Here is a 27944-nt window from a genome sequence, read left to right as displayed (position 1 = left end):
ATGAGCTGCTCTTCATCATTGTTAAGTTTACGCGAGTTCGCAAGGGTTTGCGCGCGTGGGTGGATGCCGAGGTGTCTTTCGCGGAGGGTTTCAAATGGAACGTCGTATGCATTTGCTGCAGCTCGAAGAGATGGAACTTGGTGGGTAATATATGCTTGAAGGGCTAAAGAAAGTCTTCCCTCAGTTTGAGAGAGCATTGTAGGCAAATATTGTCATATAATAAGAGGAAGAAGCTCGAAGACGCGTTGTGGGCGCGTTTTGACCGGCTCGGTGGTGTGACCGGCTCGGTGGTAGGGTACGTTATCGACATCGTGAACAATGTCGGCAAGGGTGCTTTCTAATCGTTCGAATACCAACTGAACAGTTAGTCAAAATCGAAGAGTTTACGAGACGGTTATTTCACAATGAAAGAGTATAAAGAGCTCCATCGCTCTGGCTGTCCACTTGCTTTTCTCCTCATCATTATCGCCTTCTCTTGATTTTGCACAACATCTTCGGTCCTTGAAAACTATATACCATGGCACCGAAAATTGCTATCGTTTACGTAAGTCCCCGGACAAACATATCGTAGGAGCATGCTGGCTGACTTAAGGATGTATACATAGTACAGCACCTGGGGGTACGACAAAGGCTTGCCCAGTGAATAACAAGTCCTATCATCCACTGACTGGAAAACTTCACAGCCATGTCGCCAAACTAGCCCAGGCTGAAGCTGAGGGTATCAAAGCCGCAGGAGGCACTGCAGATCTCTTTCGAATCCAGGAGGTGGGTAATCATGACCCGCCACGATTTGACCTCCGGGAACACCAGAAGCATTGACGAGATAGCTGTGCAGACCCTATCCGCTGAGGTCCTCGCCAAGATGAAGGCTCCCAGCCAAGAAGCGTCTGGCGTTCCGGTTCTCACGGACCCGTCACAACTAGAAGTTTACGATGCTTTCCTCTTCGGCATCCCAACGCGCCTCGGCAACTTCCCGGCGCAGTGGAGAACCTTCTGGGATTTGACCGGCAAGCAATGGTTTGCTGGTTCATTCTGGGTGTGTTATGCTTCTCTCCTCTCATTCTGGGAGAGCGCGCTTGCTGACAACGAGGTCGCTTACCAGGGCAAGTATGCTGGCCTCTTCGTCTCGACCGGCGGCCAGGGTGGTGGACAGGAAAGTACTGCGCTGGCGTCGATGAGCACGCTTGCCCATCATGGCATGATCTACGTGCCGCTTGGCTACAAACCCGTCTTCAAGCAGCTGACCGACCTTTCTGAGGTGCACGGTGGCAGTCCTTGGGGTGTAAGTTCTTCTCTTCTCTTGCTCGTTCTAGTTTGCTTATTTGCCCTTATGTTCCGTGAAGACGATATTGGTACTAACCGAACACGTCCACAGGCTGGCTCATTCGCCGATAACAATGGCTCCCGTCCGCCCTCAGCGTTCGAGCTCGAGATCGCGAGAGAACAGGGCAAGGCATTCTATGAACTTGTCTCGCGCGTGTCGTTCGCGCAACCGAACGGTCCGCTAGAGCAGGCACCAATTGCTGCGAATGAAGAGGCGAACACAGTACAGGAGCATGCTGCTGCTAGTCATTGAAATAGGGGTGATGAACGATAGAATATAAAATCAAACAAAAACTAGAGTATTTAAGCAGAAAATCGAATTCCGAAATATCCTGGCATTGCTTTAAAACGCCTTTGGCGAGATTGGAAAACGAAATTGTTGACGAGAGAGTACTTCAAGTGATCCTGAAAGTCGCCGTCGCTGTACGCTTGGGCGCCGTCGTGTTTTCGGTATCTGAAAATCGCCAGTAAGTTGCAGTACACGACAGCCTGTGATGACAGGGGATCAAATATTTAAGGGAGCGAAATCAGCGCCGACATCAATGCAGACACCGAGGATCAGCAAGCGGGAGAGCCTATATATGTATCAGGGTCTAGACACGTGCGGCTGTACATCATTACGTATCATCACAGTGTGCATGTCCTTCATAATTTGGTAGCCTCGAATGCGACAGACAGAATAATAATTTGGACACATGTATACTTTCTCTACAGCCTCATCACCTACTTGAAAATCGCCTCGCCGTTTGCCAAATCACAGCACACCACATAATATTCCACAACTTTCACAATGGTAGGCAAGCACATCTGTGGCCTGGATTATAATATGTTATTAACCAACACATTCCTGTTCAGAGCGCTCTCTATAACTCCGCCTTGCGCCAATCAAAAGCCATCCGCGCCGACCTCGATGCCTTCGCCAGCGAAACCACCTCCACAAACGCCGCTCTCCAAGGTCAAATAACAACCTCAATAACGTCCTTCTCAAGAACAATCGACGACTACCAACGCTCCGTCAACGATGAACTAGTGCAAGAGAAAGCCGAGAAGGGCCGAGAACGCATCGCAACCTTCCGCGAAAACCTCCTCGAATTCCGCAGTCGTCTCGCCGAATTGAAACACGAGCGAGAGGAAGCCAGGACCGCCCAGAACCGCAGCGAACTCCTCGGCCGACGACCCCACGCCGCTGCGCAAACGCCCGAGAACCCCTACGCAGACGCCGCCATCAGCAGCGGCGCCGGGCGAGGCGAGAACATCAACCCTCTCTTCCGCACCAGCAATCCCAACTTCACTCCCGGCGCGAACGGCGCAAATAGCTACAGCTCCTACCAATCACCATATGGCCTCGGAAATGACGAGCAGCGTGAAACGCATGCTCTGCGGGAGAACAATTTCTGGGGATCGGCGAATTCGACACTCGATGAATACATGGAACGCGGACGCGCGGTACTTGGGGATTTGAGTGAGCAGAGGGAGATGCTGAAGGGTACACAGAGAAAGCTGTACAGTATTGGCAATACGCTGGGAATTTCCGGGGACACTATTCGCATGGTGGAGCGCAGGGCGAAGCAGGACAAGTTCATCTTCTGGGGTGGAGTTGTGGTGTTTGTGGTGTTTGTGTACTTCGTTCTGCGATGGCTGAGATGAGAAGTGCGCGTATGCGAGAAGCAAAGGATACGATAAGTCGCAGTGATGGGATGGTGCAGGTCACCTTTAGCGAAGGCGTTGTGGCGAACATTTGTGCGGTCGAATTTCAACTCGTCAAAGGAGGGAAAGGCCATTCAGCCATGCTCTGGAAAAGTCTTTGATTGTGCGTAATAATATGGAACGTAGCGGCTTCTAACTTCTGAGAGATTCATCGCTGATAATCTGCAGTCCAGATGTCGTTCGTTCACGACTTTTGATCCGCATTGTACTTCTGATACATCAAGTCATAGAGCTTCAGATCCTCCAAGGCGTCCCGAGCCGTCGTCTTGACCTGCTTTCCATTCACAATGTTCTCATACAACTCTTGCAGCTCGATCGTATACGCATCTTCATACGAAGCGATGATTTCTCGGGAGACAACCTCGCCTGCCTCACTAACCTCCTGGACTGTAACCTTTATCGCCAGACCCTTCACGTATGGCGTATCATACTTGATGAGCACGCGCTTCTTCTCACCATAAACCGCGAAGTGCGCGTCGAACTCCGGCACCATGTCCAAGCCAGATTCATACGTCACAGCGAAAGGCTCACCGGTCTTGTTTCGATAGTTGAAAATCGCCGAGTAAAAAGGGTCGTTGACGGAAACTCCCCCGACGCTCTCCGGCGACCCAATGACCTCCCTCATCAGCGAGATATCATGTGAACCGAGGGTATTCATGAAACGGCAAAACTTGGCTCTCGCCGGCGTGATCTCGTGATCTGGGAAACATTCCTTGAAAAACGCATCGAGCCGTTTCTCACTATCTTCCTTTGCCCCCGGAGGAAAATCACTGCTCTTGCGCACGAACGTCCCCGACTCGCTCACGAACTTCGCATTTGGTCCCGGAAAATCCCTTGAGCGAGCATACAGAATTCGTGGAATTCCAGCAACCTCGCGCTTGAATGTCTCGACAAAGGACGCGGCGTAACGCCGCATATATCCGACGAAGACGATCGGTCCGTTGGCTTTGGACTCTGCGGCGAGGATTCTCTCGGCAGAGGCAACAGACAAGGTCAAGGGTTTTTCGACCATGACGTGTTTGCCGGCTTCGAGTGCAGCGATGATGTATGGTTCGTGGAATTCATCAGATGTGAGGATGAAGACCACGTCGACTTGGGCGCTTGTGACGACATCTTGGATATCGGCGCTTGCGGTTGGAATGTGGAATTTTTGGGCGCAGTGTTTTGCGGTCTGGCTCGTCTGCGTTAGATTGCGATGCAGTTCATCCTGTGATATGCGGCTCTGACCTCCAATGATAGATCGCAAACGACAGTCGCGGTGAAGAGATGACTCAGGAGCGATAGATTTGGTAAATGGACGACCTGGGCGACTTCTCCTGCCCCGACGACACCGACACGGAGATGCTTTGAGGGAGCTGCCATTGCGTTTGTCTTATTACCCGGTTACATAATCGTATTGGGAAAGATATCACTTTATTGCGATGTTGACTTATACGCATTCGCTATGAAAAAGCGTCGAAAGAAGCTCTCGAGTCGACCTGCGAGGTAGCTAGCTATCTGAGGTCAAAATTCAGCTGCCGACCCACCTCGTTCTCCACATGCACACAATACGATCAACAACAATACGGTCATTGAAATTACAAACGCTACGAAGCGATCACATGCCCGAGCAATCTCGCTTCTCAGTGCTTGAATGGAAATAAACCATAGAAGAACGGTACCATCGGAGGCGAAGACGAGCGAGCCCTCAAACTTCCCACAGCGCGTTCTCAACCTTCACCTCACTTCATCGTTCTTCTCATCGTCCATATATCCATATATACAGCCGATACACCAAAATTCTCTCTAAAAACACACACCGCATCTCGGGGGACGTCGTCCACGTCTCAAACGGGTGATGGCAGAACAGTGCCGCGCGTACAAGTTCCCTCAAGATGGATTCTATGTGTAATCAGTATCCTTTCGGGAAGGTGGCAATACTGTACCACGAGACAGCAAATCCCAACGGCAATGAAGTACCGAACATGTATGGATCCTGTGATCTGTAGCCGCCGTATGTATCGACATAGCAACGCAGTCCGAAAAGGGTCGAGTCGACGAACCAGTGGTCGGATATGAGCAAGCAAATTTTGACGGCAAGGAAGCATCCATGATCTGTGGACCGTGTGATACATACCCACCTTGTGAATGGATATCACAGTGGATCACGCAGTCCTAAAGGGATTGATTCGGCGAATCGAGGACCTCGTACGGACAGGCAGCCATCGGACCAGCCACATTCCAGGTATGTACCTGGACTTTTCTCTCTCGAGTATCGATGATTGTACTCCTCGGACGACTTGGAATGTGACATCTTCCTACCGGTAGTACAGAGCAAATGTGGTACAGCTTATCAATGTAAACAAGCAGACAGATTTCGAAAGACATAAATATCGTGCTCTCGACCGTCCATCAGACATTCCATTTTCTCTCCCTTCAGCATCACTCCACAAGCATCTTCACCAATCCAGCACCTTACCACAACCATCCATTACGCGTGCTCCATCTATTATGGGCTAGCCTCTGGAGGTAAGTTTGCTGGGTGGTTTCAAGCAATCTTTATTGCCTTCCCTTCCCTTGCCCTTTCTCTTTGCACAGACCGGGACTCTACAACGAGCACAGTGACCGGGACATGTCATACCGGTCTTTAGATCAAGATCTTCGGGAAACTCCAACAAGACATCGCATTACGGTCACTGGATCATTCCGCATCCGCCAGCAAGGAGCTCGCATCATGACTGGGGGACTGTATAGCCTCTTTCCAAAGCATGCAAATCTGTTCGACGCTCGTGCGAACTCTTCACTCAAGCCCACATAGCAAGACGTTCGGAACGCATTCGAGACCCCTTGGCAACCTCGGTGTCGGAAGCCGAAGTGTCCCTCACAAAAGGACGTGCCGTCAGACGCCTTTACAAAAGGATCCTCGGATGCTTGGTGTCACACAAGCATTCATGCGAAAGCAACTTAACAAGGCTTTACCAAAGATAGGCACGACATCGGCTACTCTCCCTCTACTTTATCGTTCCAATCTTAAGCATCACCCGGTGGAATTGCATCACCCGGTACTAGCGTATCCATGTCTTTATTGACAACCAGCGTAGCAATGCCTCGCTTTTTTTCCTGGCAAAGCAGGCCAACAAGAAACGCTACGACCCATCGTTGAAAGCCCTACCACCGACGGTGTATTGTACTTTTCGAAGTTATCAAGAGCAATCTCCAGAACATCGACGCTATCGCTTACTCGAATCGGCCACAAGAGCAGGCCGTGAGTGGAAAATAGCCTTGTACAGGTGCACTATCTGGAACATTCTCGCATACCCACTGAAATGATAGACACCATGTGTCCATCGTGGCCTTCGCCGTGAGTGCCGCCATTGCGACCTAAGCAGCTTCCGGGTCGATCAAAAGCCCGGAAGCGCACCGGTCGATGTCCTCGCGGTTGAAGCCAGCGTTTCCAGAAACATGAGCCCTCGAGCGCTTCCGCTCAGACTCCCCCGAGATGGCTCATCACTCCAGCCATCTTCATCCCGGTGATCCTCTCCGGAACCTGATTTCTCCATCGAGGTCTCGAAGATGATCGATGCCACCTGCATTCATGGTATTCCAAGCCATAAATGTCGCCATTGCGACTAGAGACATACGTGCGGCCCCTTTGTCAACCGGTCATATTCGACGCCATCGAGTCGAGCTGAGCAATGCTTGGCAAAGGTTCCAAGCGGCCAACAATGAATAAGTTACATCTTCGATACCAACACTATACACCACGAATCGCAATACCAACATTGGAGTCAGTAGATGCTCCAAGAAGTGATAACAATAGAGCAACGAGAGAAGGGCACCGTCACTCGCCACTACATAGGAGTCTTTGGAAACCACAGCCAGACGACATTACCAAGGATTCTTTGGCAAGCGCGGCAACATGCCACTACAGGGGAGCCTTTAAAGACTTCCCGAAGGGCCCGAAGAGGGAGGAAAGTGTTTACGACCGTGTGATTTCAGTCTCCCCGTGGTGGGGTCACACGATCCCGTGTACAGGAGTACAAAATTTTGGAGACTGGATGCCTTCAAGAAAGGGCAGCGCATGAACGCCCCATTTCTTCACCAGGCTCCCCTTTCCAGACCATGAGCTTATACCGTTTCTATGCGACCCGCGGCTTTCCACTCATAGGCGGGTCTTGGAGGCATTTTCACCATGTTGCCCCCTGTCAGCAAAAGCTATCAGGGAAAATGATGAATACGACATGTATGCAGGGCGCCATTCGCCATGCACGCTTCACGAGTATCGACGGTTCGCTCCGGGTTTGACCAGGACCCAATTCGAGACACCACCATCTATCTGGCGCCGCCTGGTGTTGATCAACGATCTTCTCATCTTGCATCAACGAGGCACCCCAAACACAATATTCGTCCATGGTACTGAAGATGAACTCAACCACCCCGGACTGGAGTCCGGGGTAGTCACCACATCCGTGTTGAATCGGCAGAACGGTATTCATCAGCAAGAAATGTCACCTCCGCATCTCAATCATCCCAGCTATCGACGATCCACTAATCCTCGATTGTACTCTGACATGTATCAGTCTGAATATGATCAGGATGGCATGTTTCTCATCGTATTGTGACGCTGATCAGTCCGAATACGATCAGAGTGGGATTTTATCCATCGATGACATCTCGTTTACCGAACACCGGGGATCATCGTCGCACAAGTTCCAGCATCCAACGCAAGCGAGCATCTGAATCACTAAGGGTCGCTCCGTATCGAATGGACCAGCCGTGTGTATATGCTCAGTAGACCACGATCGCTCAAGCAACAGCATTGTATCCGGAGTTAGTGGCCGACGTCAACTCCGATGAAATAGTGCGTAAACTTGGCCTGGCGTCGAGCTCTCGCCAAATTTACGCGCGCATCGAGTCCGGATCCAGCCCGAAAGCCACAATGGGGCCGATGGGCTCCTTTGGCAGCTGTTCGAGAGTTGATGCGATCACGACTCGATTCGTTTCGCCTAATAGCAAGACGTGAACGACGAGCGGTGACTTCCGGGCTGGATTATGGACCAGCAACCTGACCGAGGCAAGCCATTTGTCTCGAATTTCGAGAGCACTTGTTGCCACACCAGGACCATCCAACCGCGCCACGTTGATTTTCCGAATCTATTCTTCTGTCGATATTCGGCATCGATTCCGATACGAGAGCTAGCGTCTGACATGAGAGTGGATAGTCGGAACGCGTGATGTCTCCAATCAACAATGATGTCCCTGCCACAACCCGGCACCGTTACGCACCAGACCACGCTAGACCATCAAACATGACCGGTACACCTGATCTCTCATGCGACAGCAGTACCATCGGAACTTGCAGTGGGTGACTACGACACCGGTCGCTCTTTTTTCGACCCCTCATACCAGTCTGGAGTGCCAGGCAGGTTGACTAGCGATGACATCGGTGGAAGAACGACTACGAGAATGATGGTGGGGAAACTTTGTTCCCTATCGAACTCGATAATCGCGATCGGCTTGAGTATGGTGCCTTTAATGTGCACCACACTGTCTATCATGGGATTGACAAGGTTATTTACATCAAGCGGCACGGCGCCACCAGTGACGGTCCCTGAGGCAGGCCTTTCGCTTTGTCGAACTCGAACTTCGATATGATAGGGACTCCCTAGTGGAAGCATGGACTCTGTGTTGGTTCGCCTGCTTCAGCATTAAACACTATTTAAATTTTAAAGAAATTTGAATGATTTAGAGATGTCTATGTACGTGCCAAGTGAGACTTGCGGATTGATTGTATGTACATATTCAACATACGCGTTGCACGAATGCGCATGAAGATTGACGCGAAGCCTTCAACTGTTGCGACGCCCATTTGAAGGGCAAGCGGTGACATCGCCGACGCGGAGATCAATACTGTGTCTCCCTCCACATTGCCGTACACCATATAATTCTTGTCATAGGACTCCGCGTCATCTGAACCTCGATCGAAAAGTGGTAATGAGCGAACGCGACGGCAACTTTTGCAAGCGCGTGATAATGCGTTGAAGGACGCGATGGCCGCCGCCGCTGTCCGATGGTCACCTCACAGCTCGCGCTCGAGTGGCGGCAAACAGCGGTTTCTTATCATCGTCAGTCATCATGGAGCGGAGAATGTCCAATCACGAGAACGCCACGAAACTCATATCTGTCACTGTAGGGCCTCCATGATCATAGTTTGACGCTCTATCAAGTAGATCGTCGCGATCGCACAAAACTCGAAAGCCATGTGGTCACCCGTCACGCGGATTTGCCTGGTATCAATGCCTTCGATTGGAGCCGCCGCACCGAAAACGTCGTCGGTATCGGCTTGAAGACCGGCACAGCAAATCTGATCAAATTACGCGAAAAGGGCGAGGCATCAGAAGTCATCGCGCAGTACAGGCCGAAGCAGGAACGCAAGTGCAATTCCATCAGCCTGAGTGCCGACGAATGGCTTGCGGTAGGCCTGGACAGAACGCGCGCAGACCCGTCGTGCCTCAACATTTTCGATGCCAATACGAATTATGGCAACCAATCCGAGCCGATACTCAGGCTATGTCCGAACGAGCCGGTGTCCACTGTTCGATTTATCCCAAATCACCCCCAGGAACTGCTTGTTGGCGTACAGAGGACGTTGATCAGACTTTATGATTTGCGAGGTATGTGTCCAGCGACACGTGCACCGGCCCTTTGTCATCTTACTAATTCCGTTCAGATGGCTCTCCGGGACACAGTGCAGCAGTCCATGTTCCGACCAGCAACACGCACAACATCGCGTGTGATCCTTTGGACGACAACTATTTTGCCTCTGCAGGACCTACCGGAACTCCAGCCGTCACTGTTTGGGACAAAAGATGGATGACCCAGACTGTTGCTGGCGACAATCTACTCGGCTCAGTCTTCGAATTCCGTCCTACCAAGGAAGCAGTCGGCTCATCCATCATGAGTCTTCGATACTCGGGAGAAAGGCGAGGTCGTCTTGGCATCTGTTCGAGCTCAGGAGAGCTGAAGATCGTGGACACAAATGACAGCCCTCAATCTAGCCTCCACGCCTCAAATTACTTACCATCTAACCCGTACGGTGGCCAGAGCTGGAGTCACAATAGATATGTCTCGCAAGTCCGCTTTGTCCAACGCGCTCACGTCCCGACTCGAGATGCATCAACCGCGGAACCGAAGTTGATTGCGTTTGACTGGATGTCGAGTTCCACTAGTCCAACACGAGAATCCTCCGTCATCACACTGCGCAATAATGGCAAACTCGTTCTTGCGCATATTCCGACAGTTGTCCCGCAAGCAACAATAACAGCCAGGAGCGATTTTGCCATCGCCTTCGATGGTCTATCCTTCACAGAACCTAAGAGCAACGTAATCGAGCCTGCGTTATTGCCCGCACCGTACGAGCGGACAGCCACTGCCGAAGACTTCGGACCACAAGACTACATGGGCGAAGACAAGATGCTCGATGCCACCGACGGTCGCCGTAATTGTGGCCCTGAATCAGCCATCATTGCTCAACTGTTAGCTTCTACAACACTACAGCAGGATCGCTGTCGGCGCGGTTACTTATGGGACTGGCAGAAGAATCTGCGCATTGTCGCAGGAAATTGGCAGCTTGAGCGACTCTGGAAGACATTCGGCCACTTCCAAAAGATGGCAAGCAATAACGGAATGGTCGCCGAGTCGATCGACCTAAGCTACGTTGGAGTCGCTGGAATTTGGGCGGAAGATGTCAAACTTGGACCAGGCAGGAAGTTGGCGCCCTCCGTGGCCGGAATCCAAGATACGATTCTGGCTCTGAATAACACTCGGGATCTTCCCCCATTCGAAGGAGAGCGGACTGACTATCCTGAGCATCGCCAGCTGTGCTTGGCAATCTGCGGCTGGAAGTTCACTGTGGACAGTTTGGAGGCTGAATGTCAGGAATTAATCGATCGTGGCTTCTACTACCAAGCCATCGTCCAAGCGACCCTACACAACAACAAGCACCTCGCGCTGAATCTACTCCGCACCCTCATCCGGAGCCGATCTCTTCAAAACATCGGCCTGAATGCATTGCTAGCTTCCGACACCATCAACGAGGCACAGCGCGAAATGTGTCTCTGGATGGCAGCAGACACAAGCGACACAGCTCTGAAAGCACTCCTCACGTTTCTTTCAACAGACGATTGGCGCGACGTCATCAAAACAAACTACTTGCATTTGGGTTATCGAGTGGCCCTGGGTCTCCGTTATCTCAACGACACCGAGCTCAGCGGCTTCATCCAAAGCGAGACCGCGCGATCCATCAAAAACGGCGATCCAGAAGGCATCCTTCTCACCGGCCTCGGTGAACAAAGTATGGACCTAATGCAAACATACATTGCCAAAACCAACGATCTCCAAACCGCCGTTCTCGTCACCGCCGTCACAAACCCGGTCTACGTCGACGACTTGCGTTGGGAGATGTGGAAGGAGACCTACTTCGACCAGATGCAACGCTGGCGGGCTTTCGCCGACCGCGTCCATTTCGTCGTACAACACAGCCAAATGGCCCGGTCCCGCGACGGGAAGAGTCTGATCAAACCGCCTCCCGCACAAATCACCCTCAGATGCAATCACTGCCAGGCATCCCTTGCTCGGCATGATGGTCGACCACTATTATTCGGAGAAGTCCGCGGCCCGGTCGCGCCGAAGAATGCTCGCGCCATTGGTCCCGCGGCGAATGCTGGTACTGTGTGTTTGAAATGTGGCAGTCATATGCCACGCTGTGGGATCTGTCGGCTATGGCTTGGTGGGCCTGATCCTGCGAGGCCAGGGAAGAGGGAAGTAGCTGCTAAATCGGGGGATTTGATGGCGAATTTCTTGACGTTTTGTGTGGCGTGCTCGCATGGCTTTCATTCTTCGCATGCAAGGGATTGGTTTGCGAAGCACAATGAGTGCCCTGTTCCGGACTGCAGGTGCACTTGTACTGTGTCTTGAGTAGAGTTGATCATGATATGCATTCTTTTATTCGAAGCTCTAAGGGTATATTGTACAGTGAAGCGCTGCAACGCGGAGAGATACGTCGCTGAAATAGATGCGTTATAATCCAGGCACGCCGAGCACGCTACGAGCTGCTGGAATCGCCCTGGGTACGAAGTAAACGACGTAGATTGCCGTCAGCGCCACGAGGAAGCCGGTGAGCTTTTCGAACCAAGTATGGAAGTAAACCGCCGTCATCAAAAGCATCCACAAGCTGAGGCCCACCACACCCATTGCAAACTGTATGCCGACACCAAGAGGCTGGTTGGCCGTCACCGATGAGCTCGTGCTTTCCGCCGCAGCGCTTTTGACTATGCCGTCCGCGGCCGCAATAACCCTCGCGTCACGCTGACCCCACGAGCGCAACACCGCAGGGAGGAATTCCTGCCAGAGCATCGCACTGCACAGAATCAACAGAAACACATGTCCACTGATATCATGACCGCCGGTCCACGCTCCGCCAATCGCCTTACAAGCAGCGTGCGTGAAAATCAACTCGGCATCGCCCATCTCTGCCTTCTCCTGCTGCGCAGCGAGTGAGTCGCTCTGGATCATAGCACATTGCCCACCGGTCCAGCGGTAGCTGCGGTCGATGATCGGAGGGCCAAAGAACCATTGTGTGAGGAAGATCCAGACGGTGGTGATGCTCAGGAAGCGGAGCGTGGCCTGGGCGCGACGACGGGTGACTTGGAAATCGAAGGAGGGCCCGAAGGAGGGATGCGAGACGATGAGCAGGAGGAATGATGCGGTCGCCCAGAGCCAGCCGACTTTCACGAAGTAGACATTGAGAATGTTGCTCTTCTTGGCGAAATAGCTGGGTGCTGTTCGTGGGTCGTAGGATTGTGAGTCGGCAACGTAGGTCGCGTTCCGTGTTGACGGGTCGAAGTTACTGTAGAGTGATCCCAAGATGAGGATGAGAGGATATACGAGGAACAAGACGCCTTCCAGGGCCGAAGGTAGCCATGGTGAGGATCTTGCTTTTGAAGAATCCAGGTTTGCAGTCGCGCTCTTGCCGTTGGGTACTGGAACCTCGAACTTGGCGTTAGTCGTCCGACGAGTCGCCATGAGACGTGCGCAGGAACTTTGAATAATAAATCAGAGTGTCGCGAACTGCGTGTGGTAAGTTAGGCGAGGGGTGTTGCTTAAGTTTCCTTATTTTGTGTAAAATCTGCTTGATGTGTTCTTGTCTATTATCGTGAGACGAGGCCACCGGCATGTGAACTTCGTGGGCTCAAGGTGGAGATTTGGTGACGTCACACTGCACAATTTCCTGGCAGGTCCGAGGTGGTCTCGGCAGACTTGCTAGTACTTCAGTTTGACAACATCCAGTGAAACATTCGAGAACACACGAGATCACTTCTATCAATTAGAACAATTTCCCGTGGGCTTTCGATTGAAGTGGGCAATCAGCAATAACTGTTGAACTATCTAAACATCATCAGCTAAGCGCTTTCGGAATTGGGTCTCACGGCCGTCAACCCGGCTGCACTGTTACTCCTGGCATCCGCCCACGTCTTTTCTGCGAATGGGCTCTTGAGTCGAATATTCCTCCCGTGGATCCGGAACCAAACAGCAATGCCACAGTATGCTGTGGCTAGGACCGAAAGCGCCGTCAGTACATAGTTTGGGCCTAGTGAGAACAGTTGTGTTCCACAAAGAGGGAACAGACCCGACATGATCGCTCTGAGAAATGCCAGCGGTGCATTCGCTGATCCGGCGAAGCTTGCATATGTGTCTGCCAGGTAGCCCGAAAGCACGTTATCGAACTCCACAGTGCTGTAGCCAAATAGCACAAGAGCCGGTATGGATGCCCATGGTGTGACTCGGACTAGTGGTGGAACAGTCCATGCGAACCACCAAAGACCTACGGCAAGCACAGGAGCAGCAACGTAGAAGCCGAAAAGTTTGTCCTCTGGCGTCACATCCACCCCTTGCCTATCTCTCTTGGCTAAAACATGGAGGTCGTACGGTCTTGGTAGAACGGTCAGGATTGCTCCAACGCCGAGCGCAAGGTAGACGAGAGCTTGCTGGACAGGTGTAAAATCGAATTCACCCGAATAGACCACGGGCAGTGCTTCTGTAAAGAGGTATGCGAAGCTGTAGACCGATGCCGCCATCAAAGCGATTGTAAAGACCAGAGGTTCGGTAAGGAAAAGGCGCACCGGGAGCTTCAACGACGTCTGGACGAATCTACCAAAGGTAGGTGGAGTGCCGCCGACATCGACACCCAGCTCTTTGTAATTGGTCTCGCGGGCAACTTTGTTGACTTGGATTTCCAACTGTAAAGATGGTCGAGATTCTCGCATGAAGAGGCTCAGCACTCCCAGGGTACCACCAACCATGGCCGAGATGAAAAATACCCAGTGCCTGCGTAGACAGATCAGCCTGTCGTTGTCATTGCGCTTAGACGATGAGCACTCACCAGCCGAGAGAAATGCCAACTACGGTCCCAACCAGAGGGCCGCATGAAAGACCCACGACCGAGATCGATGTCCAAATTTGAAAGACCTGCCGTGACGTTGTTAGCGATGTGCTTAAACGACACACGCGTCGGCAGTTTGCGTACCCAAACTCTCGCCCGCATGTCCCACAAATTTTCCAGGCTACTAGCAGCGACGACTGCCGGCATGGCAGAAAACAATCCTTCAAAGAAACGACAGACGAAGACCATGGGCAATTTCGGCACCATGCCGAGAATGAGACCACATGACATGAACCCGAAGCCACATGTCGCATATATGCTTCTGCTGCCATATGATTCAGCAATGGGGGGAAATATCACACTGCCCAGAGCCTAATTGATATCGTTAGCGGGAAGTCGTGGAAATAAACACTTTCGTCTCAAAGACGATGTACCTGGCCCATGAAGTAGACGGTAGTGAAAGCTGCAATGGCAGTCTCGGTAGAAGTTCCGAGCTCCTCATACTGGTTCTGCGCAATCGCAATACCCTCATTGCTAGCCAGAGTCATGAAGAACTCCAGAAAACAAATGATGGACGTGTCGTAGAGTTTCCGGGCTCGGGTCCATCTCCGCGGGTGGTGACGACTTGTCGGTTGCCAACAGGCATTTCCGGTGTCATCAATGTCTAATCCGCGTTTATGAAGCGCCGCGATAACGTTGCTCGGAATGTCGCGCGGTGAGTGTCTGGTTTGCTGCGGCTGTTCGATAAGAGAATCCGAACTTAGCGATGAGGCATTTTTCGTCGAGAGGGAGTTTTGGCCCGACCTCTCAGAGATTGAAGTACTCTTAGCTCCCGCCATTTTGGTAATCGATCTTCGCTCCTTATCATATCAGCCTTGGCGAACTGCAAAAGAATGCTTGATTGCTTTGTTGCACTGGATGGTTGCAACGGAGTAGTTCTTGGCCTTTTTGCAACGGCCCCATCGTCCCCCCCCCTTGGTATATATAGATGACGGCAAAGTATCATATTCCGTTTTTCCAACCAAGCCAACCCCAACGATCTGCAGTCCGACTGCCAGTTCATCCGGTAGAACCACGAATAAGACATTGTGCAATGCCTGCTAAAGTTTTAGTGGAGATCTGGTCCTGGCCCGTGCCCAAACTAGACATTGCGATGAGCAACCTAAAATTGAGTTAGAGTGGCACAAGAGTCACTGACCATAAAATCGTTCTTCAGGTCCACATAGAATTTCTCGATTGCACCGCAGAAGAAAGACCGTTGTGTCGATGACCAATTGCATTGGTGCAGGTCGACAGCCAGAGTTCGGAACGCTACCATAGTCTCTGTTGAGTGCCGCATGTACTAAAATACACCCGGGGATTTTAGTCCCAATGCGTCATTCGCACATCATACGCAGTAGGAAATCACGAAGTTCAAATGATCATCTTTGAGACGACAACACTTTCCATATCTCTTTGCAGGGACCGGTTTGTGGTTTGATAAAGCTGCTCGTGTTATGCTGGAGCCCGGTAGAGGCCCTCGTCTGAGCACGGTTTTTACCGTTGTCAAAGTGCGGCTTCAAGAGTGAACACCAATTCCGAAGTGGGCCGGAATTTGCAATATATCGCGCATTACGCAGCATTAGAAACCGGCGGGCTCACTAGCATCGCCTCGGGAATAATCTTCAGCTTCTCACCGGTTTAGCGCCCTGTGAAGATGAACTTGTGGTCCAACATTCAATATCAATCCTTGGACGAGTCAACGCCCGAGGGAACCAGGAATTTTTGAGTGCATCGGCCTCGTCGGGTGAGCATATTGCGATTCGTCGTCAGAGCGGTAAGATTTTCACCCGATGGCGGAGAGGCCACGAGATCATCAGCTGGCGTAAAGGAAATGCAAGGTGTCACTTTCATTGGCAGTTGCGGCATCCTGCGAAACGGCTTTGGTCACCTGATCACGCAATAAACATCCTACATCGCAGGTCATTGATCGTCTGCACTGACTCTGCAGTAGCTACAAACACGGCTATCGGGACCGATTTGTTGCACAGCGGGTCGTTCTCCGCACTTCATCGAGACACTGAGGGGTGACTTATCGAAAGTGCATCGAAACGAACATTGAGGAATTGTGATCTCTTCGTGGAGCTAATCTTCATCTTGTGAATAAATGTCCCCTGGGCAACGGATGGGCACATGTTGATCTATCGCTGATTCGGTTTCAATCGTCCGTTTCAATAAGTCAATCGGTGGAGAGCGTATCTGTGCCTATCGATGAACAGGAATGTTGACTTGCGCACGGCAGTGTTAACGCCGATTTTGGAAGCAGCAGCATTATTATGATATTGCATACAGCGCGGTCGAGATCGACCGAAGCTTGCATCATTGGAAAAACTCCTCGATATGAGCGTGGTAGCTTGGGAATAAATCTGTACATATTAAGTGGATACTTGACTACTCCAGATGACTTTGAACATGATGAGACACCGCAACTTCATCACCTTCGAAATTTCCGCATATAGGGCAGATAGCCGTAGCAGTAGAAAATTCTCCAGCTCCGAGGCTTTCGTGTCCTGTCAAAGTGCCGTCATTATCCAAGGTAGGGAGGTAATCTGCGAGCGTACGAGCCGGAAGTCGTCCGTCATGGCCATGTCCTGCAGATTGGTCGATGACTCCGGTTTGCACGTGGCCTCGTGATGTCTCAGGGTGCGCTGTCTCGCGTCCATCACTCATTCGCTGGACTCGACCGACACGTCCATCTCGAAGGCGGACCTTGATACCGCGTGGATGGTCGCCACGCGTCAATACATCTGCAACAATGCCTTGAACTTCGCGACCAGTAGGCTGATCTTGTTTCAAGACAATTGAAACCCCCGCGCCCGGAATCACTTGGTGGACCTTTGGGACAAATGAAGGGTAACTCGGCCTTGCGTGGTTGTTCTTCGTCGACCGACCACTGTCCGCAGCAGCGCCATGGCCACGACCAGCCTCATTGCGGGGCGGTCTTGACTGGCGATTACGAGGTCTGTTCATGTTTGATCACTAGACCTGGGTGAAGGCGACTGCATGCGGCAGGAGAGTGTGGAAGTCCTCAGGATGCTTGCAGGTGGATTTCATTGTCAGCGCGACACTATAGCCGCTAGCGCATGAAGCTCGCTATACCTTCCTCTTCGTGTGTACTCTGTCATCAATTCTTGGTTCACGAATTCTTAGACGACTAAGGAATCTTTGGACCAAGCACGCGACTGCGACGAGGCCATCCTGGTGCCGCCGCACATTCACCAGTGCGCAGACTTTGAACCGCAGACAGATCCCAAGGCCCGCGTTGTGCTTGCTCGACTTTGGAAAGGGACATCAGCATCATGGCGGCGACCATGCAATCTGCGGTGCGACTGCCAACACCTGAACTGGGAGGGAATTCACGACCTCGCGCGGACAGCGAAGCCCGATCGAAAAAGCGCAATTCCGAATCTCGCTCACCATCCCCTCGTCGCAATGCGCCTCCTCTTCGTCGACGGTCATTCTCACGAAGTCCTCCGCCGCGATCTGCTTTACCTCGTGATGTTGACCGTTCACGGGCTCAGGAACGGGCTAGGCAGTTGGAGTTACGCCAGCGAGATGAAGCAACAGCGCCGTCCAAGCCTCTCACAGCTGCAGAGAAGCAGGCATCAGCGAAAGCGGAATATGATCGGTTGTTGACGATGCGATCTGGAGGCACTTATATCCCTCCTGCACGTCTGCGAGCTTTGCAAGATCAGATCACGGATAAGACGTCGAAGGAATTTCAGCGCATGGCATGGGAAGCCCTCAAAAAGTCTATCAATGGACTGATCAACAAAGTCAACGTGTCGAATATTAAACACATCGTTCCTGAGTTGTTCAACGAAAACCTGGTCAGAGGTCGAGGACTTTTCTGTCGAAGTATCATGAAAGCTCAGGCAGCAAGTTTGCCATTTACACCGATCTACGCTGCAATGGCAGCTATTGTGAACACAAAGCTTCCCCAAGTCGGTGAGCTTCTGGTCAATCGCCTGATCATGCAGTTCCGGAAAGCATTCAAAAGAAACGACAAGAGTGTGTGTCACAGCAGCACTACATTTTTGGCGCATCTCATAAACCAACAGGTGGTGCACGAAATGGTTGCTGCGCAAATTTTGCTGCTACTTTTGAATAAGCCAACGGATGACAGCGTTGAAATTGCAGTTGGTCTGATGAAAGAAGTGGGTCAGCACATTGAAGAGATGAATTCACAAATCGCATTGCTGGTCTATGACCAGTTCAGAAGCATTCTTCATGAAGCTGAAATTGATAAGCGAACACAATATATGATCGAAGTGCTGTTTCAGGTGCGCAAAGACAAATATAAAGACAATCCGGCGATCAAGGAAGAACTCGATCTGGTTGAGGAAGATGATCAGATCACGCACAGGCCAGGGTTGGATGAGGATTTGCCTATCGAAGATGGTGTGAACATCTTCAAAGTCGACCCGGAATATGAGGCAAATGAGGAGGCATATCGAAAACTCAAAGCCGAAATCTTGGGTGAGGACTCGGGAAGTGAAGATGAGGAAGGAGACGATGATTCAGATGCAAGCAGTGACGATGACGAAGAAGCGGTGGCGGAAAAGGCTGTCGAGATCAAAGACCAGTCGAATACTGATCTGGTGAATCTGCGACGTTCCATCTACCTCACAATCATGTCTTCGGGTCAATTTGAAGAAGCATGTCATAAGCTCATGCGGATCAACCTGCCGAGTGGGCGCGAGGAAGAACTGCCGTCGATGATTATCGAATGTTGCAGTCAGGAGCGCACATACAACAAGTTCTTCGGCCTGATTGGAGAAAGATTCTGCAAGCTCAACCGACTTTGGCAAGATCTCTTTCAAGATATGTTTTGCAAATACTACGACACCATTCACCGATACGAGACGAACCGCCTGCGCATCATCGCACAGTTCTTTGGGCACTTACTCTCTTCGGATGCTATCGGATGGCACGTTTTCAATGTGGTCCATATCAACGAGGAGGAAACTACGAGCTCAAGCCGTATCTTTGTGAAGATTTTGTTCGAGGACCTTGCTTCCGGAGTTGGCATGCCTGGACTTCGAGATCGTTTCAGGGATGACGCCATGCAACCCGCTCTTGCAGGACTCTTTCCCACGGACAATCCCATCAATACTCGGTTCAGCATCAACTTCTTCACTGCCATTGGTATGGGTATGCTAACGGAAGGCATGAGAGAATGGTTGGCCAACCGACCAAAGCCTGCGCTGGTCGCGCTGCCTCCTGCTCGTGAAAAAAGCCGAAGCAGAAGCGAGAGTGTTAGCAGCTACTCGAGTTACGATAGTCGCTCTTCCCGATCATTGTCGCGAACACCACCTAGACGCGATCGCCGCAGGGGCATGGAGTCACCGGGCGGGCGTGGTCGGTCACTCACCCGGTCTCGCAGCCCTCCGAGACGGAAACGGACCGTTTCATATGACTCGCGATCACCTCCACCAAGAAAAGACAAAGGAGCTGCGGATGTCTCGCGTTCGCCAGTGCGAGGACGCGACCGATCTCTATCTGACGAATCACGCTCGCCGCCACCACGCCGTGCGCGCTCTGCATCCTACGATTCTCGATCACCTCCTCCTCGTCGCCGCGCCCGTTCGTCCGTCTCCGACTCGAGATCTCCACCTCGGAAGAGCACGACTAGCCGACGCTACTCCGACTCCCGCAGTCCGCCAGCAAAGCGACGAGCTCGTAGCGCCAGCGCAAGCTCCAGCGACCGGTCCCGCTCCCCACCGCCTCGCGCTCGTCGCGCACAAGATTCCCGGTCCCCTTCTCCCCGCCGACGACCACTCTCGCGCGACTCCGCCGCACCCGCTCCTGCAAGCCGCTCCAACCGCTCTCCCCTGCCGAGCCGGAAGCGCGCCCGCAGCACCAGCAGTAGCTTCGACTCCCGCTCTCCCTCTCGCACGCCCCCTCGACGCCGTCGCTCTCCTGTCTCCAAACGTCGTCGTGGTTCTTCATCCTCGCCACCACCTCGAAGAAACGGATCGCGGGATGCGCCCGCCTCGAAGAGTGCGTCAAAGGATACGAGCAAGCCTCCGCCGCCGAAAGCGGATGCTGGAGATGATCTCAGCAACATTCATCCCAGCCGTCGGGGCTTGGTGGGACCTGAGGGCGGTCAGCGGAGAAGAGCGCAGGCGAGCGATTTCATGTAAATTAATCCGAAAGAAGCTGCGCATGTATGTATATGCTCGAGAGAAAGAACGGAGAGAGAACGTTCATTCTTGAGTAATAAAGTTAAAGTTGCTCACGGTATATACAACCTCCTGACTCATCACAAACATAATACAACGGGCAGTGTCTTGTCTTTCAAAGTACATGCTGTATCACTTTTTCTCACAGTATATTCAGGGAGACCGAAGGGAAAGAATGAATCAATGGGACAAACGCCACCCCGCACACTCATTAATCCGTCCCATGGTATGACCCCCAAGTCCCCTGAATGTCGGCGCGGGCAGCTAAAGAAAGCTTCCAGCGACGCGCGACGCGCGCGTGCATGCTCCGTGTACCGCCCACTTTACGCGTCGCTTCCGTGTGCTGGCGTGCCATGGATTTCCAATTTCCAGCCAGTCTGGATGAAAGGAGATTCTTCGCATCCGTCCCTTGTGGCTTGATGATGATGATGGCGGCGGCGGTTCGCTTGGTCTTGCCTGCCCGTGTGAGCTCCCCATCATCACCATCTCTGGTATTGTTTGCTGCTGATGGGCGCTTTCATACGCCCACCATTGCCTAATGACCAAGTGGAAAGATACCTACATGTGGTCGTGGAAAATGGATAGGACAGCATCCTTTCTTTTCCGCAGGAAAGATCTGCTCGTTTGGATGCAGGTACATTTCCCTGGCTGCGGGTGTTTGATATCCTCCCGTGCCTCCTACAGGGCGGTGTGCTCTACATTCAATATGGGCATATATGCAGGTGCGGTGTTCATGGGCCATCAGGCTGGGAGGAGAAGGACGTACAGACGATGGGGCGTCCATTGGGCCCTTGGACGCGAGCAGGCTGGGAAGTGCATTTCATGGTGCATGTTGTGCGCTTCTCCTCGTGAATGTCCATACGTATTACCGATGATAACCTTGGAATGTAAATGAAAGTATCATATATCGGCGATGTGCACCATGCGGCATCTCGCACAGTCGCTCGGTGCAGTGATTACCCGTGTGGAATGGAGGGAAATGGTATGGTCGGAATGTGCGATTGTACCTACCTCGTGCATGTTTCCTGCCCAGCTCGCTACACGCTCAATGTCATTCTCACCGGCGAGCCAACATCAACGCATGTCCTGTATAGAACAAAGCGTGTCTGCATGCACTAGGTACCTACCTAGGTAGGTCATTTCGTACGGTGGCTTGTCTGTGTGCCGGTTGGGTTTGGTCCCACAGAGACAGAGGATCGTGAGGGTATTTCAATTACCACCTGGGCACTATCCGAACGACTCCACTTGCCCTCTATGGTGATGATAACCTTGGAACCCTGGGCTGGCTGGTCACTACACACAGTACTCTACAATGTTATTATTTCACCAGTTACTCTTCTCTCTCACAACCCACTTCTGCATACCCACTACAACTCCATTATAAAGCTTTGTCTGCTCAACATCCGCGTCAGTTGCACCTCCGATGATCATCAGAACCTGTCGCCATCGTCATACACCTCTCCTTCCAGCATCCGCTGCTACCGGCGAACGGTAGCCTTGCTTGGACGGCATGAAAGCTGCACCATTGCTCGTCGCATGGCACGACAATAACGACCCAATCTATTCCGCGCATTTCGAAACTCATGGGAAAGGTCGACTCGCTACTGCAGGCGGCGATTCGCTCGTCCGGGTATGTTGGATTGCTTTGAACAAGCGGGTGGAGAACTCGAAGCTGACAGGAGTGCTGTAATAGCTATGGAGCATTGAAGCTTCTGGGGATGAGAGGAAAGTCACATATCTATCCACTCTGGAAAAGCACAGCCAGGCGGTAAATGTTGTTCGGTGGTGTCCGCGAGGTAAGCCTATCCTGCTTCGCTTTCGTGAGGCTTCTCGAAGCCCAAACACCACCATGGAACTAACACGCTCCTCATAGGTGAACTCCTCGCCTCTGCAGGTGACGATGGCAACGTCCTCCTTTGGACACCTTCGGACAATGCCGCTCACGCCACGGCTTACGGCAAGGACAAATCGGAAGATCTGGAACATTGGCGGGTCAAAATCATGTGTCGATCGAATAGCGGAGCTGAGATCTATGACCTCGCGTGGTCACCAGATGGAAAATACTTCATAACTGGAAGCATGGACAATGTCGCTCGCATTCACGATGCGCAGACAGGTGTGTAGGACTCCTTCTTACATGAGGTCCAGTGCGAGTCGCAGACAGCTGACAACAATAGGTGCCATGGTCCGCCAGCTCGCTGAGCACTCACATTACGTTCAAGGCGTTGCATGGGATCCTTTGAATGAGTTTGTCGCAACTCAGTCATCGGATCGATCGGTTCACGTCTACTCTTTGAAGACCAAAGATGGACAATTTTCTCTGCACAACAAAGCTTCCAAAATGGACCTCCCGGGTCGTCGGATATCATCAAATAGTCCAGCGCCGCCGGATTTTGGCCTGAGCAATCATCGTAGCTCACTGGTTCAGGATGCCATATCCGAATCTGTAGGTTCACCGAAACCCTCTGCACCAGGAACACCGCAATCTCTGGCCGTCTCGATGAACCCACCTCCTACAACACACAGTCGGAGATCTTCATTCGGCTCACACATGAGCCAATCGATGCGGCAAAGATCACAATCGCCGAGCCCGTCCATGCCGTTGCCCGCTGTCATGCCATCACCGAGTCTATCCGGAAGCATGACTTCAGCCCTACGCAATGCCAATCTCTACGCAAACGAAACATTCACCTCCTTCTTCCGCCGATTGACCTTCACGCCAGATGGGAGTCTTCTGTTCACTCCCTCGGGTCAATATAAAATGGCTCGCCCAGCTGGCGATACCGCCAAGACTGCCGACGAAATCATCAATACTGTCTACATTTACACCCGCGCAGGTCTGAACAAGCCACCTGTGGCGTACATGCCCGGCCACAAGAAGCCATCCGTGGCGGTCAAATGCTCTCCTGTGTTGTATCAATTACGAGCGAATGTCGTTGAGACCAAGGAGATCACTATCGACACTCGTAATGATGATGATATCCCGACGCTTCCCGAGCCCATTATGCCAAACAAGATCGGTGCCACTCAATCAGCCATGGACCCGCCGCCAATAACCAGCGCGCCATCACCAGCACCAAGCGCAACACTACCATCTCCTCACCCTCACCTGGACAATGACACCTCGAGCTTGCCTGGTCCACCTCCAGGGCCAGTATCTGCTTTCGATTTGCCTTACCGCATCATCTGTGCAGTTGCCACTCAAGATGCCGTTTACCTCTATGACACACAACAGACGAAGCCACTTTGTATTGTGAGCAATCTGCATTATGCCACGTTCACCGACCTTACTTGGTATGTACATCGTGACACACGAAATTAAGTTTCCAGCTTGCTGACAGTCCATAGGTCAACGGACGGACTCACTCTCCTCATGACTTCGTCAGACGGCTTCTGCTCATGTTTGACCTTTTCTCCTGGGGAGCTTGGTACCATATATCACCCACCCACGAACAGCTCCCAGGCGAGCAAACATCATCCGCCACCTATCTCCATCGGTCGCGCTAATTCTTCCACTTCGACTCCTCAAACCACTCCTGCTGGCCAGCCATCCTTACCATATGCGCCCTCTTTCCACCGCAAAACTTCATCTCAGGGCATTTCCGCTCAACCCACTCCAATCAACCCATCGCCTTCACCATTCTCCGGAATGTCTTTTCCCGGTCCTGGAAGTGTCCGTCCCGCTTCACCAGCACGCAGCATGTCCACTTCGAGTGTCGCTACCGAAGCCAGCTTCGCTCGCATTGGCGTACCGGACCCGAACAATCTTTCTGCCACTGCGTCGAATCCTGTCGTAGTGGGTCCGCCCACACCTTCGTTGAGCGCCATGCCCTCCATCGCCGCGAGCTCCTCATCTTCAAATAATAATCCTCCCGTCACTGTCGCCGGTGTACCTCTCTTCACTCCGCCTCAAACTCCCAGCCACTCGGCAGCAGCAACAAGTGCCCCAGCTCCTCCAACAATAGCAGTTCCACCGACCGCAGGCACCAAACGTGATCACCCGGCAGCTTCGGGTGCTGCTGATGAAGATACCTCGTCCTCGCTTGATCAGCAGGGACGGGAGAAGCGGAGAAGGATTGCACCTACTCTCGTCTCGGGTCAGAACGAGGGTTTCGCACCGCCACTGCCGCCTCCGCCGCCAGGTCCATCAACAGCAGCTGATCCCAAATAAGGAAACCTTGCCTCGAACGCGCACGCTCCTCCCATCATGGCACAAAGCATTCCAATGATTATGCTCGAGGAACGACAAATTTATCAGCATCATCTGATTCCGCCACCGCTCCCGTCATCCTCATTCTCACCCATCCAAATCTACATACCTCCCGGAAAACCTCCCTTCGACACATTCACACGCTCCGTCATGCGCGTCTCATTCTACTGTATTTATCCACTCGGATTTCCGTGATGTACCTCCAGCGTCGGCGTTTTCTCCTTCCTTTTTACGTGCCTCTTTCGTTCATTTGTTTGGGTTCAGAACGGGTTTCAGCAGGGGCGTTTACCTTCCCCGGGCGGGAAGTTTTTGTGGGTTGCTATTAGGAAAGGGCTTTTCCGATATTTTTGCTGGTGCAAAATCTGTTGTTTTGTTACTATTACTTTTACCGTTTCCCAGCATCACCTGGGCATCATTATTATTATTGATGTTGTTGTATGTACCCTTTCTCCTGTCTCTGCTATTGATACCAAACTTTCGATCTAAATTTATTTTCTTTTCAAGCTACGGTTTCATTGGAAGTGCATTCAGGTCCTTTCTTTTCCTTTCTTTCCCACCCCTTATCGCTCGTATATCGCATGTCTCCCTGCATGCTTTGAATTTAGCTGGCGCGTTTGCAGCGTGGGTATGGGCAATGATTGAAGTAAGCATAGATGGAAAGGGGATTCATGTGGGATATGCAGCTCTGTTTAACTTGATATATGTGTAGTCGTCGATAATATTCAATCTGCGGTTGATCTTTAGTCTTCACTTGAGCTCGAATAAAGCCGTGTTACGAGGCTGATCGCGACTTTGTATGGTTGGAAGCTAGTGGACCTCACGTCCTAAAGAGGCGCGCATTGCTGGGGGCAGTGTTAGCACGTTCGACAAGTTCTCCCAACAATAATCAGTACAAGAGAAGTATTGCCTGTCATCAAGCCCATGAGAGCATCGAATTGTCGAAACTAGCGTCGAAAATTGCAAGAATGTCGTCTTCTTCGCCGGTTGTGAGCGCAGCATCTCCGGCAACAGCCACCACTACAAACAATAACATTCCGAAGCCCAAGAGACCACCGGCTCCCACATTGTTCGTCGGACCTCCTTCGGCATCACGAAACGCTTCTCAACTTTCTATCCTGCGACCTTCAACAACAGCAGATCCCGCCTTCAGAAATAATGCACCTACCGGCATCGATCCAGCACCATCCTCCTCATCATATCGCAACACCAACAACACCCAAGCTACCTCCACAAAACCTCAGCTAAGCAACTCCCGCCAGCAAGCCTCAATCTTCAGTCCCGCTGGCGAGCGCGATCTCGAAACTCGATGGCGCGCCATGCAAAGCACCCTCTCAGCCGTCGAGCGCACAGCACACCCCTCGGCCGCAACACACGTCTTCAGCGACGGCCACACCCGCGCCCTCGACGACCTGCGCGACGCCCAGATTCTGCTCGCTCGTGCCTGGGGCCGAGGGAGTGAGGATCGTCATCATCACCAATTCCCGGGCGGCGAAAACGATAGTGGCGAGGCTACGCCTACTTCCGCTACTGCTGCTGCTCCAGCTGATGAAATCTCCGCGGGCCCGACCCTCCACCGCCCCCAGCAATCCCGCCAACACGGCCCCGCGGATCTCAATCCTGGCACCACCACGGATGACTCCCCAACAACAAGCACCTCCACCGCCCTCCCCAGCGAACCCACCACCGCCACAACCTCCACACCCCCTCCTTTCTCCAGCGCAGCCCCCAGCCTCGAAGACGCCACAGCGCGCGATATTCAGCGCGCCAACGAGCGCCGGGCCGCGAACGAGGAGTATTTCCGCAAAGTCGCGACGGGCGTGCGGGAGGTTGTGGGCCGCTTGGAGGGTGTTGCGGAGGCTATGCGGAAGGTTGAGGGGGAGAGTCGAGGGTTGTGGGATGAGGCGGGGAGTGAGAGGACGGGATCTTCGTCGGCGGGGACGGTCAATGTGGATGGAAATGGTGCTGGTAGGAGGTGAAGCAGGCAAAGATGAAATGATTGTTGGAGCGCCCGAAATCGATCTGGTCCGCTGAGAAGGATGCGGACGCTCGTTCCTATTTCGAACAGGGAGTACGCTTTACGTTTTGTATGATCGGAGCACTTTGCTTGACTACGACCACCGCCTATACCCGGATGTGTCCCTTGATATCATAATGCAAGCGGCCCGGGGTTCGTAGAAGCGACCTCGTGTCCCCAGCGCCGGAAGAAGGTGTATCTACATTGTGCCGTGGTGGCCTCGCATCAGGGTCTTTTTCGAACTTTGTGAAGACGGAAGCCTGCCTCCGAAAGTGGTATATCCCGGTAGTCCTATACTTCACGAAATCCTCCCCACTAATCAAAATACAAACAGGTACTCGTTTGGAAGCCCTGTCTCGCTGCTTGTACTACTAAATAATACTGCATTAATTGTTTACCTGTGTAGTTGTTCGACGAGCGATCCAATGCAGTTTGTGGACTTCACATTATGGCGTTTTTCCGCTGCTAACCTTCCTACTGCTGTGAAACATCCTCCTGCTTACTATGGAAAAGCGAACTTTATATGAATCACCCTGCTCTACAATTTGGAACCTGGTGGCAAGATCACAAAATCTCCGAGTAGTCTAGACATTTTGTCTGCATCTGCAGCAGATTTCCAATATCAGCTCTCTTCTTGCGCTCTGAGCAGTTGTCAGCTCGTGGATAAAGTTCTGGGCCAGATTACTCGCTACGACCGTCAGAGGCCCCATCTGAGTGCCGTGGTCGCTGTCGGTGAGCTCCAGAAATGCTGATGATCGGATCGGATCATGCTAGACTGACAGCCTCCAAGAATTCTGGTGGGTCATCAACGGGTTCCGCAGTCGCCTGATACTACTAGTCTACTTATCTTGATACGTTCTATATAGTTACCGTTTTTACTAAGGCTTACATATTAATTATTACCAAAAAGCTTACAGGAAGTTCTTAGCCATCCGAACAATGGCGATATAGAAGAAGCATAGACCTAGGGTATGATGGTTGCAGCTCGAGCCTACGGCGCTAATTCACTGTGCCGCTTTCAGGCGGCCGCAACCAAGCTCCAACTTT

General features: G+C 52.1%; 10 protein-coding genes across 10 annotated transcripts; 6 read left to right on the top strand and 4 right to left on the bottom strand.

Moving 5' to 3' along the window:
• Positions 1–517: 517 nt before the first annotated feature.
• Positions 518–1660, top strand: K489DRAFT_400635 (benzoquinone reductase; the record flags this gene model as incomplete). Its single annotated transcript, XM_033607001.1, has 5 exons — positions 518–544; positions 606–619; positions 684–765; positions 836–1282; positions 1376–1660. 5 exons carry the CDS (start codon positions 518–520, stop codon positions 1574–1576), a joined length of 771 nt encoding a protein of 256 aa, XP_033460313.1. The 3' UTR covers positions 1577–1660.
• Positions 1661–2113: 453 nt separating this feature from the next.
• On the top strand, positions 2114–2970 carry K489DRAFT_369654 (V-snare-domain-containing protein; the record flags this gene model as incomplete). Its single annotated transcript, XM_033603058.1, has 2 exons — positions 2114–2116; positions 2179–2970. 2 exons carry the CDS (start codon positions 2114–2116, stop codon positions 2968–2970), a joined length of 795 nt encoding a protein of 264 aa, XP_033460312.1.
• A 244-nt stretch (positions 2971–3214) lies between these two features.
• Positions 3215–4392, bottom strand: K489DRAFT_317494 (NAD(P)-binding protein; the record flags this gene model as incomplete). The annotated part of the gene is made up of 2 exons (XM_033601245.1): positions 3215–4201; positions 4258–4392. 2 exons carry the CDS (start codon positions 4390–4392, stop codon positions 3215–3217), a joined length of 1122 nt encoding a protein of 373 aa, XP_033460311.1.
• A 4542-nt stretch (positions 4393–8934) lies between these two features.
• On the top strand, positions 8935–12025 carry K489DRAFT_336608 (uncharacterized protein). Its single transcript, XM_033602209.1, has 3 exons — positions 8935–9134; positions 9203–9683; positions 9740–12025. The coding sequence occupies exons 1-3, from the start codon at positions 9060–9062 to the stop codon at positions 11983–11985; spliced, it is 2802 nt and encodes a 933-aa protein (XP_033460310.1). The 5' UTR covers positions 8935–9059; the 3' UTR covers positions 11986–12025.
• Positions 12026–12087: 62 nt separating this feature from the next.
• Positions 12088–13092, bottom strand: K489DRAFT_318578 (uncharacterized protein; the record flags this gene model as incomplete). The annotated part of the gene is made up of 1 exon (XM_033601334.1): positions 12088–13092. The coding sequence occupies one exon, from the start codon at positions 13090–13092 to the stop codon at positions 12088–12090; it is 1005 nt and encodes a 334-aa protein (XP_033460309.1).
• A 311-nt stretch (positions 13093–13403) lies between these two features.
• K489DRAFT_379249 (putative MFS transporter) lies at positions 13404–15582 on the bottom strand. Its single transcript, XM_033604602.1, has 4 exons — positions 14884–15582; positions 14594–14821; positions 14450–14535; positions 13404–14394 (listed from the first exon to the last, which is right to left on the bottom strand). The coding sequence occupies exons 1-4, from the start codon at positions 15286–15288 to the stop codon at positions 13470–13472; spliced, it is 1644 nt and encodes a 547-aa protein (XP_033460308.1). The 5' UTR covers positions 15289–15582; the 3' UTR covers positions 13404–13469.
• A 1297-nt stretch (positions 15583–16879) lies between these two features.
• K489DRAFT_388131 (uncharacterized protein) lies at positions 16880–17458 on the bottom strand (the record flags this gene model as incomplete). The annotated part of the gene is made up of 1 exon (XM_033606391.1): positions 16880–17458. One exon carries the CDS (start codon positions 17456–17458, stop codon positions 16880–16882), a length of 579 nt encoding a protein of 192 aa, XP_033460307.1.
• A 155-nt stretch (positions 17459–17613) lies between these two features.
• K489DRAFT_379246 (MIF4G-domain-containing protein) lies at positions 17614–20821 on the top strand. Its single transcript, XM_033604601.1, has one exon. It carries the CDS (start codon positions 17788–17790, stop codon positions 20632–20634), a length of 2847 nt encoding a protein of 948 aa, XP_033460306.1. The 5' UTR covers positions 17614–17787; the 3' UTR covers positions 20635–20821.
• A 1362-nt stretch (positions 20822–22183) lies between these two features.
• K489DRAFT_317532 (WD40 repeat-like protein) lies at positions 22184–24844 on the top strand (the record flags this gene model as incomplete). The annotated part of the gene is made up of 5 exons (XM_033601247.1): positions 22184–22303; positions 22367–22469; positions 22547–22789; positions 22851–23967; positions 24022–24844. The coding sequence occupies 5 exons, from the start codon at positions 22184–22186 to the stop codon at positions 24842–24844; spliced, it is 2406 nt and encodes an 801-aa protein (XP_033460305.1).
• A 904-nt stretch (positions 24845–25748) lies between these two features.
• On the top strand, positions 25749–27282 carry K489DRAFT_379244 (uncharacterized protein). Its single transcript, XM_033604600.1, has one exon. The coding sequence runs from the start codon at positions 25849–25851 to the stop codon at positions 26857–26859; it is 1011 nt and encodes a 336-aa protein (XP_033460304.1). The 5' UTR covers positions 25749–25848; the 3' UTR covers positions 26860–27282.
• Positions 27283–27944: the final 662 nt, after the last annotated feature.

This window comes from Dissoconium aciculare, assembly GCF_010015565.1.
Source record: "Dissoconium aciculare CBS 342.82 unplaced genomic scaffold K489scaffold_5, whole genome shotgun sequence".
NCBI classification, from domain to species: Eukaryota; Fungi; Ascomycota; class Dothideomycetes; order Mycosphaerellales; family Dissoconiaceae; genus Dissoconium; species Dissoconium aciculare.
Note: the sequence above shows the minus strand (reverse complement) of the source record. Positions and strands in the feature narration are given on the sequence as shown.